Raw genomic sequence first — 12,038 nt, forward strand, 5'->3', positions numbered from 1 at the left:
AGGACTCTCTGTGTGTGTCTCTATTTATAGACTCAAATGGTTTAGTTGCATAAAAGTTTACACAGGACTCAGACACCCAGGCAGGGAGGAGGAGATCCCTGTGTCACTTACAGCTCTCTCCACCCACCTCTCTCCTCTGGTCAGAAAGCTCCGTCTGTAGCTCTTGAACATGATATTCCTGTGTCTCTGCCAGGGCCGGTTCTAGCCCTTTCTGCGCCCCTGGTGGGAAATAGGGGTGTGGCTTTGTACAGGGGGCGTGGTCAGTTACGCTCCCTGTACAGTAGAGTAGTGCCGCTGAAATGCTGAGCGGTGTGCGATGACGTCATTGCGCACCGCACAGCAAAGGTCCTCTCCACGAAGGGAAACTAGACGCGTAGCCGGGGGACACAGCGGGCAGCGGGGGGCACAGCAGTAGCGGATCTTGCCATGGTGCGGCGCCCTCCGGATGGCGCCCCGGGCAAAAGTCCTGCTTGCCCGTGGCAAGATACGCTACTGGTCTCTGCCTGCACTGCACACCGCCCTACTCGCATTCTGGCTCTCACTTTAAGAGGGAAAGCTAGTGATATCAGTGTGCTTTGACCAGGGAGCCCCAGACGCAAGGGGGCCCGGGGTACAGTATGCCCTGCATCTCCCCCCCTTAATCTGGCTATGCTTTAATGAATGCTGTTATAAGTGAGGTTGCATTTGAGATGGCCTAAGGCTAAGCACTGACTAAGGGCCAACTTCAGACCTAGACACAGCCGCAGTGCACAGGCTGTCATTATACGATCGCAGCCCCCACCATGTGAGTAGTTGGATGCAGATCTTGCTGCGGAATCAAGACCTGCATCCATCTCGACTTAGCCTCCTAAGTCTATTGCAAGAAAACTGTTCCCTGTAAAATCCTGCAAAAAAATGCAGGTGTGTATTCTCCACTGCAACAGTTTGTGGAAGAAAGCAAGTCCACCCATCCCCGTTATAATACAAGAAAATGCTTAATAATAAAAGAGAAAAATATTTCACAGGATGCTTTCAGCAATCATATCCCTCGTGCGAAGGATACAATTGCCCATACCCCACAACCCGCATACAATGGCAGTAAGATGATGGCAGTATTTAAGACTAATAAATATTACAATTTTGTTTTATAGTTCCACCATGTTATATGGTTAAACACCTACATTTTACCAACAAAGATTAAACTGGAGAGCTTAGTCATGAATGGCAATGTGCTAACCTTCACACAAGCCTTGAAATTACATATTTAAACCACTTTTACCTAAAATTTCACAGCTCAAAATATGTTCAAATAACTGTTCTTCTTTAAAATAACAGATATGAACCATGGCAGTATAAAGGGGGTCAATACACAGCTAAAGGCACCACTTCTATCATAAATGGTGGTTTATTACCAGAACGCCTCCATGAGAATAATTAGGCTTCAGCATGAAGGGGGCATGATCATGGAGTGTGTTGGCATGGCTATACCACAATGCGAAACTCTGGCCCCATCCATACAAGTTTGTGGCAGTGTGCCACAGAAGAGGCCACGTTGAAGACTTGGCTCCGCCTCTTTGGCAGGCACTGCATTGAAGCGGCAATCACTGATATACCTGACTTTTGTAATACTTTAGCTGCTGCAGTCTTAAATGGCAGCTACAGACATCAACCACACTACACTTATTTCCTATAAATTGATGCTTAAATTATAAGGACATTTTAGTAATTAATTGAACCTGGTAACAATAAAAAAAAGTACCTTGTCAGAATATGGGGAATACACTGGTAATTGAATATAGGACTGTATTCATTAATTTGCAAACCTGTAATTCTTAAACCAGTCCTCTAGGTTATCAACTGGTATATAAATTCCATTTATCTTTATTTGGGCAGTCTGTATAGTTTATGAACACTGTAAGTAAAACTGTATATAAGATGTAAAATTATGAGGAGCATGCGTGGCTCAGTGATCCAGGGAGGGAGACATATTCTATGTAATACATGATAGAAGTTGACATTTAAATCAATTCACTTTGGCAAGTCTCTAGCTACAGTTTCACGTCCTCCGATGAGAGTCGGCTGATATCAGTCTGTACACGGACGTAATTCAAATCACTGTACGGACATTTCCAACTCCAACCTTCTTCCGTAGAACATCGACCAGTCGTTCCAATCTGGGTAAAAAAAGAAGAAGCACATAAATGCTGTTGGGAATAAAAGTTGGTTGTATTACAGGACACAATTTTCTTGTCTACGAATTCATGCTACCAAATGAGAGCTTATAGGGGAACAATCACTTTATAAGAGTTAATCCTTGCTATGCTATGCTTGCTTGCTTCTGGGTGCCTAATGCAATTAAACAGAAATGGGAACATAGAGCTACTAACCCTGATGGTGTAGGAATAGTAGCACTCAAAGTAGGCTGAAAAGTAAAACGAGAAAACAGCAAAGGAGCGAAACATGAGCACAACACAAAAACTAGTTACTAGTGGCTCCAAGGTGGCATTATACAGTAGGTCTGCGTTAGAATATACCTAAAGAACGTTGTGACTAAATAGGAAAGAAAACAAACCATTCCTGCTCATCACAGTTTATGAACTGACCAGCTGCTGACATTCATGTATTCAAACAGTAACTAATGGTCGTTGTTTCTAGGACAACCTACCACCATAAATCAAAAGTGTCATAAAAATTTATTTTAATATCCTGCCACATGCAACAGAGACAGGTGTCTGCAGTGTGGACCTGATTCAGGTCGGTTGCTACTGTTGCGCATGCCGCAAAGTATTGCGCCGGACCTGTGCTGCACATGTGCACTACAAGTCTGTTACGTATGACACAGTACGGCATCAGACTGTCAGTGATTGACAGTCTGATGTCGATTGTGGGCGGGGCGGGGAGGGGGGGGGTGGAGATGCCTCTGTTTCCCAAAAACGGAAGTGTGTCTCCGCCATTGTTGGAGAGGGACAAGTCCATGACCTCCATCGCAGGACAGAGATTTCCTGGCCTTTTTGTTGCATCTATGGCAACCAGCTTGCATGGCCTCATGGGTCATGCAGCCTGCCAGTGGTATTGCAGATGATCCGATGCTGCCTCCTGCTCAGATCACTGATGCAAGTAGAGTCGTGACGACTCCTGCTGCATTAGCATATCAGTGGTTTCGCTGCAGCGACAGCAACTCCAACCACATCTAAATCAGGCCTTTAGTGCTGCAATAAAATGGACTTTCTGCAGTCAGGGAGGTGGCCTAGAACTTCAGAAGTGCCAAGAACACTTGTCAGCGACGAGCTGCCAGCCATTACTATTTGGTCACCCCCCAGCATGCCACACTCTTGTGTCACTAAATGGGAGGTGTGATCCAAGGGCGGGGGTTATGAGAAAAGGAGAGGTATGTTATGTCTAACAACTGCACAGAACAGTTCCTCTTTTCTTTGCAAGGGTTTAAAAGTTACATTACGATACAAGCATAACTGATGTCAGTAAACATGATGGGAACAGTAGTTCTCCAAGATCCACCAAGAATGTGCAATGCCTAATGTACTTAGATTATACTTGTCTACTTTACAGATATGTTAGGGAAACTCCTGAATTTAGTAAATTTGACCACCCTCCCGGATCACGGGCCACGATGAGGACAGGATTCGCTGGAAACTGTGTCACCATGACCCCTGTGTACTGCTGCCACGAATCTCAGCATTTTCTAGTAGGCCCATGATGACATGAATGATGTTGCCCCACCTAACACTTGCCCACTGGAGCTCCCCTCCAAGATATCACAGCTACATCCTCTCAGCACCAAGGTGCCCCTGACAATGGTCTCAATGTGGGAGTACATGCTAGCCCTGAACACCAGAAATGTAGCAATTACTGTGTATACAGAATGGAGTTTGTGGTGTACTATGGGATTCTGGAGAGTTCAGACAGTCCAACTGACCTATTAAAAACATTTCAAAATAAGAGACTGCAGAATGGAATGTAGTAATTACATTGTATATACTGTAGTTGGCGTGCTTCTTCATGTCAATGTTCTAAGCCTTGGAGAGTGATAAAGTGGAGAGAGAGATAAAGTACCAACCAAGCAGCTCCTAATTGCCATGTTACAGGCTGTGTTTGAAAAATAAGTTAGGGGCCGATACTTTATCTCTCTGCACTTTATCACTCATCAGGCTTAGTACATCTCCCCCGTGTGTATTTTGTGAAAGTGCCATAAACATAATGAAAGTTAGTTAGAATCATTACTCTCCAGTTAACAGTAGGGAATTGTTAGGGAAGAAGAGTCATATTTTCCCTGATAATCGTTGTATATATTAGTGCTTGTGTAAAACACAGGGAAGATGTGCACTTGGGCACAGCATTTATCTAAAACCGGTCTAGTCACTTTCACTGTGGTTAATCGCCTGGGGCCTTTAAGAAAAGTCCGGGTTACAGGGAGGATACATGTATAGCCTGCAGCAACCACAGATTATGCACATGATGCCACTTTCTACAACAAGTTGAAGACTTTGTGATTCATGCAGTAAGCTTTAGAGACATTTGCTCTTTCTCATCTGGTCAATGGCAGTTCAAGGCAAAGCAGAGGATTCAAAGGAAAGGCATTCAATGAAGTCTAATGGCAGCATCCATATGCTGGTTACTGAGATTACCTGAGTATTAGATGTGTAAAAGGTTTATTTATCAAAGGCAGAAACAGCTAACATTTTGCAAAAATGAGATTTTGCGCATTATTTATGACTTCCGACTACTTCTCCAAGCTACCCTGCTGGTAGAGGCTATCACCGCCTATTGCAGGGCACTGCTGCATTGTCATGCAAACCATGGGGAAGCATAGTTATCACTGACTGCAGAGTAACAAGTACCACTGCTGTCTCCTGCGTAGCTTATGATACCTCAGGATGGCTTCAGCCATGGGTGCCAACAAGAAACATGCTTTTTTTTCTTATTTTTGTAGAATCTGGAAGTGGAAGTCAGTGGGAGCTGATAAGATGGCTCAGGCATGAGCTCCTTTTCCTCTAACTGGCCTGTCATGTGACACTGGGGAGGTGTCCGCTGCACTGGTGATTTTTTTTTATCACCACTTACTTGCCGTGGTCGCATCAGATGAAACCACGCCAGGCTGGGCTTTACCTGACAAGGTCACATCTGATTCGACAAGTCAGAAACGCCCACTGGGCGACTACTGGTAGATAATCTTTTAACAGCCGTCAATCTCAGAGGGACCTTAGCCTGGATTACATGCAGAGATGTCCCATAAACACAATTCAACAAAATCAGCAATACAAACATCACCACCAACAGGCCGGAGGAGGAAATACAACAAAGTAAAATTCCTCTGTGCATGCAATCAGTTATTTTATGTATATACAGGTTGAGTATCCCTTATCCAAAATTCAAAATCCCACATTTTTTGGTTCCCCTACTGAGATAATGACATATATATATTATATTATGTGTATGTATAGATATATTATATAGATATATGTATAATCTTTTAAATACATCATCAGAGCCGGTTCTAGCCCTTTTTGCGCCCCCGGGCGGGAAATAGGGGCGTGGCTTCATACAGGGGGCGTGGTCAGTTACGCCCCCTGTACAGTAGAGTAGCGCCGCTGAAATGCTGTGCGGTGCGCGATGACGTCATCGCGCACCGCACAGCAAAGGTCCTCTCCACGAAGGTCCCTTCACAGCGGGACCAGCGGGGGACACAGCGGGCAGCGGGGGGCACAGCAGTAGCGGATCTTGTCATGGTGCGGCGCCCTCCGGATGGCGGCGGCGCCCTCCGGAAGGCGGCGCCCCGGGCAAAAGTCCTGCTTGCCCGTGGCAAGATCCGCTACTGTACATCATCACATTTTGGCATACATCTGCTTCACAAACCAAACACTGACACACTTTTAGATTTATTTCCCTTTAAATACAACCTTGTATTTTAGGTATGACAATTCTTGAAGCTGATAATGTCACAAATGTACATAAAGAATGTATAGTTGTGATGTATAGATATCATGGGGTAAACAAACACCTTCATTCCAGCGCTAATTTCTCTATCGTCCTAGTGGATGCTGGGGTTCCTGAAAGGACCATGGGGAACAGCGGCTCCGCAGGAGACAGGGCACAAAAAGTAAAGCTTTCCGATCAGGTGGTGTGCACTGGCTCCTCCCCCTATGACCCTCCTCCAAGCCTCAGTTAGATTTTTGTGCCCGGCCGAGAAGGGTGCAATCTAGGTGGCTCTCCTAAAGAGCTGCTTAGAGAAAGTTTAGCTTAGGTTTTTTATTTTACAGTGAGTCCTGCTGGCAACAGGATCACTGCAACGAGGGACTTAGGGGAGAAGAAGTGAACTCACCTGCGTGCAGGATGGATTGGCTTCTTGGCTACTGGACATCAGCTCCAGAGGGACGATCACAGGTACAGCCTGGATGGTCACCGGAGCCTCGCCGCCGGCCCCCTTGCAGATGCTGAAACATGAAGAGGTCCAGAATCGGCGGCAGAAGACTTCACAGTCTTCTAAAGGTAGCGCACAGCACTGCAGCTGTGCGCCATTTTCCTCTCAGCACACTTCACACGGCAGTCACTGAGGGTGCAGGGCGCTGGGAGGGGAGCGCCCTGGGAGGCAAATGAAAACCTATTTGGCTAAAAAAATACCTCACATATAGCCTCCGGGGGCTATATGGAGATATTTAACCCCTGCCAGAATACACTAAAGAGCGGGAGACGAGCCCGCCGGAAAAGGGGCGGGGCCTATCTCCTCAGCACACAGCGCCATTTTCCTTACACAGCTCCGCTGGTCAGGACGGCTCCCAGGTCTCTCCCCTGCACTGCACTACAGAAACAGGGTAAAACAAGAGAGGGGGGGCAAAATAGTGGCAAAAATTATATTATAAAAGCAGCTATACAGGGAGCACTTATTATAAGGCTATCCCTGTCATATATAGCGCTTTTGGTGTGTGCTGGCAAACTCTCCCTCTGTCTCCCCAAAGGGCTAGTGGGGTCCTGTCTTCGTTAAGAGCATTCCCTGTGTGTCTGCTGTGTGTCGGTACGTGTGTGTCGACATGTATGAGGACGATATTGGTGTGGAGGCGGAGCAATTGCCAAATATGGGGATGTCACCTCCTAGGGGGTCGACACCAGAATGGATGCCTTTATTTATGGAATTACGGGATAGTGTCAACACGCTAAAGCAGTCGTTTGACGACATGAGACGGCCGGACAATCAGTTAGTGCCTGTCCAGGCGCCTCAAACACCGTCAGGGGCTGTAAAACGCCCTTTGCCTCAGTCGGTCGACACAGACCCAGACACAGGCACTGATTCCAGTGGCGACGGTGACGAATCAACCGTATTTTCCAGTAGGGCCACACGTTATATGATTTTGGCAATGAAGGAGGCGTTACATTTAGCTGATACTACAGGTACCACTAAACAGGGTATTATGTGGGGTGTGAAAAAACTACCTATAGTTTTTCCTGAATCAGAAGAACTAAATGATGTATGTGATGAAGCGTGGGTTGCCCCCGATAAAAAGATGCTAATTTCAAAGAAGTTATTAGCTTTATACCCTTTCCCGTCAGAGGTTAGGGCGCGCTGGGAAACACCTCCTAGGGTGGACAAGGCGCTCACACGCTTATTTAAACAAGTGGCGTTACCCTCTCCTGAGACGGCCGCACTTAAAGATCCAGCAGATAGGAGGATGGAAAATATCCAAAAAAGTATATACACACATACAGGTGTTATACTACGACCAGCTATAGCGACAGCCTGGATGTGCAGTGCTGGAGTAGCTTGGTCAGAGTCCCTGATTGAAAATATTGATACCCTGGATAGGGACAATGTTTTACTGTCTTTAGAGCAAATAAAGGATGCATTTCTTTATATGCGTGATGCACAGAGGGATATCTGCACACTGGCATCACGGGTAAGTGCTATGTCCATTTCGGCCAGAAGAAGTTTATGGACGCGACAGTGGTCAGGCGATGCGGACTCAAAACGGCATATGGAAGTTTTGCCGTATAAAGGGGAGGAGTTATTTGGAGTCGGTCTATCAGATTTGGTGGCCACGGCTACAGCCGGGAAATGCACCTTTTTACCTCAAGCTACTCCCCAACAGAAAAAGACACCGACTTTTCAACCGCAGCCCTTTCGTTCCTTTAAAAACAAGAGAGCAAAGGGATATTCATATCTGCCACGAGGCAGAGGAAGGGGGAAGAGACACCAACAGGCAGCTCCTTCCCAGGAACAGAAGCCCTCCCCCGCTTCTACAAAAGCCTCAGCATGACGCTGGGGCTTCTCAAGCGGACTCGGGGGCGGTGGGCGGTCGTCTCAAGAATTTCAGCGCGCAGTGGGCTCACTCGCAGGTAGATCCCTGGATCCTGCAGATAATATCTCAGGGGTACAGGTTGGAACTAGAGACAGATCCGCCTCGCCGTTTCCTGAAGTCTGCTTTACCAACGTCCCCCTCAGAAAGGGAGACGGTTTTGGAAGCCATTCACAAGCTGTACTCTCAGCAGGTGATAGTCAAGGTACCTCTTCTACAACAGGGAAAGGGGTATTATTCCACTCTATTTGTGGTACCGAAGCCGGACGGCTCGGTAAGACCTATTCTAAATCTGAAGTCCTTGAACCTGTACATAAAGAAGTTCAAGTTCAAAATGGAGTCACTCAGAGCAGTGATAGCGAACCTGGAAGAAGGGGACTTTATGGTGTCCTTGGACATCAAGGATGCGTACCTCCACGTTCCAATTTACCCCTCACACCAGGGGTACCTCAGGTTCGTTGTACAAAACTGTCACTATCAGTTTCAGACGCTGCCGTTCGGATTGTCCACGGCACCTCGGGTCTTTACAAAGGTAATGGCCGAGATGATGATTCTTCTTCGAAGAAAAGGCGTATTAATTATCCCATACTTGGACGATCTCCTAATAAGGGCAAGGTCCAGAGAACAGCTAGAGAGGGGATTAGCACTGTCTCAAGAAGTGCTAAAACAGCACGGCTGGATTCTGAATATTCCAAAATCCCAGTTAATGCCGACAACTCGTCTGCTGTTCCTAGGGATGATTCTGGACACGGTTCAGAAAAAGGTTTTTCTCCCGGAGGAAAAAGCCAAGGAGTTATCCGAGCTTGTCAGGAACCTCCTAAAACCAGGAAAGGTGTCTGTACATCAATGCACAAGAGTCCTGGGAAAAATGGTGGCTTCTTACGAAGCAATTCCATTCGGCAGATTCCATGCACGAATTTTCCAGAGGGATCTGTTGGACAAATGGTCAGGGTCGCATCTTCAGATGCACCAGCGGATAACCCTGTCTCCAAGGACAAGGGTATCTCTTCTGTGGTGGTTGCAGAGTGCTCATCTATTGGAGGGCCGCAGATTCGGCATACAGGATTGGATCCTGGTGACCACGGACGCCAGCCTGAGAGGCTGGGGAGCAGTCACACAAGGAAGAAACTTCCAGGGAGTGTGGACGAGCCTGGAAACGTCTCTTCACATAAACATTCTGGAACTAAGAGCAATCTACAATGCTCTAAGCCAGGCAGAACCTCTGCTTCAAGGAAAACCGGTGTTGATCCAGTCGGACAACATCACGGCAGTCGCCCATGTAAACAGACAGGGCGGCACAAGAAGCAGGAGTGCAATGGCAGAAGCTGCAAGGATTCTTCGCTGGGCAGAGAATCATGTGATAGCACTGTCAGCAGTGTTCATCCCGGGAGTGGACAACTGGGAAGCAGACTTCCTCAGCAGACACGACCTTCACCCGGGAGAGTGGGGACTTCATCCGGAAGTCTTCCACATGCTGGTAACCCGTTGGGAAAGACCAATGGTGGACATGATGGCGTCTCGCCTCAACAAAAAACTGGACAGGTATTGCGCCAGGTCAAGAGATCCGCAGGCAATAGCTGTGGACGCGCTGGTAACGCCTTGGGTGTACCAGTCGGTGTATGTGTTTCCTCCTCTGCCTCTCATACCAAAAGTATTGAGAATTATACGGCAAAGAGGCGTAAGAACGATACTAGTGGTTCCGGATTGGCCAAGAAGGACTTGGTACCCGGAACTTCAAGAGATGATCACGGAAGATCCGTGGCCTCTACCTCTAAGGAGGGACTTGCTTCAGCAGGGTCCCTGTCTGTTTCAAGACTTACCGCGGCTGCGTTTGACGGCATGGCGGTTGAACGCCGGATCCTAAAGGAAAAAGGCATGCCGGAAGAAGTCATTCCTACTTTGATTAAAGCAAGGAAGGAAGTAACCGTGCAACACTATCACCGCATTTGGCGAAGATATGTTGCGTGGTGCGAGGATCGGAGTGCTCCGACGGAGGAATTTCAACTGGGTCGATTCCTACATTTCCTGCAATCAGGATTGTCTATGGGTCTCAAATTGGGATCTATTAAGGTTCAAATTTCGGCCCTGTCGATTTTCTTTCAAAAAGAATTGGCTTCAGTTCCTGAAGTCCAGACTTTTGTTAAGGGAGTGCTGCATATACAGCCTCCTGTGGTGCCTCCAGTGGCACCGTGGGATCTCAATGTGGTTTTGGAATTTCTAAAATCTCATTGGTTTGAACCACTAAAAAAGGTGGATTTAAAATATCTCACATGGAAAGTGACCATGTTACTAGCCCTGGCTTCGGCCAGGAGAGTGTCAGAACTGGCAGCTTTATCTTACAAAAGCCCATATCTGATTTTCCATTCGGACAGGGCAGAACTGCGGACTCGTCCGCATTTTCTCCCTAAGGTGGTGTCAGCATTTCATCTGAACCAGCCTATTGTAGTGCCTGCGGCTACAAGTGACTTGGAGGACTCCAAGTTACTGGACGTTGTCAGAGCATTAAAAATATATATTGCAAGGACAGCTGGAGTCAGAAAATCTGACTCGTTGTTTATATTGTATGCACCCAACAAGATGGGTGCTCCTGCGTCTAAGCAGACGATTGCTCGTTGGATCTGTAGCACAATCCAACTTGCACATTCTGTGGCAGGCCTGCCACAGCCTAAATCTGTAAAGGCTCACTCCACAAGGAAGGTGGGCTCATCTTGGGCGGCTGCCCGAGGGGTCTCGGCATTACAACTTTGCCGAGCAGCTACGTGGTCAGGGGAGAACACGTTTGTAAAATTTTACAAATTTGATACTCTGGCTAAGGAGGACCTGGAGTTTTCTCATTCGGTGCTACAGAGTCATCCGCACTCTCCCGCCCGTTTGGGAGCTTTGGTATAATCCCCATGGTCCTTTCAGGAACCCCAGCATCCACTAGGACGATAGAGAAAATAAGAATTTACTTACCGATAATTCTATTTCTCGGAGTCCGTAGTGGATGCTGGGCGCCCATCCCAAGTGCGGATTATCAGCAATAATTGTACATAGTTATTGTTAACTAATTCGGGTTATTGTTTAGGAAGCCATCTTTCAGAGGCTCCTCTGTTATCATACTGTTAACTGGGTTTGATCACAAGTTGTACGGTGTGATTGGTGTGGCTGGTATGAGTCTTACCCGGGATTCAAAATTCCTCCCTTATTGTGTACGCTCGTCCGGGCACAGTACCTAACTGAGGCTTGGAGGAGGGTCATAGGGGGAGGAGCCAGTGCACACCACCTGATCGGAAAGCTTTACTTTTTGTGCCCTGTCTCCTGCGGAGCCGCTGTTCCCCATGGTCCTTTCAGGAACCCCAGCATCCACTACGGACTCCGAGAAATAGAATTATCGGTAAGTAAATTCTTATTTTTTATCCATGATTTTTTTTTGCCTTTAAATGCCTGATTTATTCAGGGAGAGTGCCCACATGCTTCTCTCCCATGTTTTACCATCATATTGACGTTTGAGACAATTTGACATGGTTTAAAATCGAATAAAACGGTTTCTGATGGGTCTATTTGAAATGGTGATTTTGGTTGAATTTTGATTGATCTTACAAAATGACTGAGTAAATCTCTCTATACATAGATTTTTGCCAATTTTGCATATTTTTACCTTTAGTAAATCTTCAATATGCAAAAATCACCAAATATCGGTGAAAAATACAAAATCGACCTTTACTAAATATACCCCCCATGTGTGTCATGTTTATGGTTTTTAAAATAATACTA

General features: G+C 46.6%; 1 protein-coding gene across 5 annotated transcripts in view; it reads right to left on the reverse strand.

The window, feature by feature from the left end:
* Positions 1-1,107: 1,107 nt before the first annotated feature.
* MIPOL1 (mirror-image polydactyly 1) overlaps positions 1,108-12,038 on the reverse strand; it is a 921,515-nt gene continuing 910,584 nt past the window's right edge. For all 5 annotated transcript variants that reach the window (XM_063947849.1, XM_063947848.1, XM_063947845.1 and 2 more), the window contains one exon: positions 1,108-2,153. In XM_063947849.1, the coding sequence (XP_063803919.1) occupies positions 2,087-2,153 (67 nt within the window). In that variant the 3' untranslated portion in view covers positions 1,108-2,086. The remainder of the gene's footprint in view (positions 2,154-12,038) is intronic.

This window comes from Pseudophryne corroboree, chromosome 12 (assembly GCF_028390025.1).
Source record: "Pseudophryne corroboree isolate aPseCor3 chromosome 12, aPseCor3.hap2, whole genome shotgun sequence".
In the NCBI taxonomy this organism is placed as follows: Eukaryota; Metazoa; Chordata; class Amphibia; order Anura; family Myobatrachidae; genus Pseudophryne; species Pseudophryne corroboree.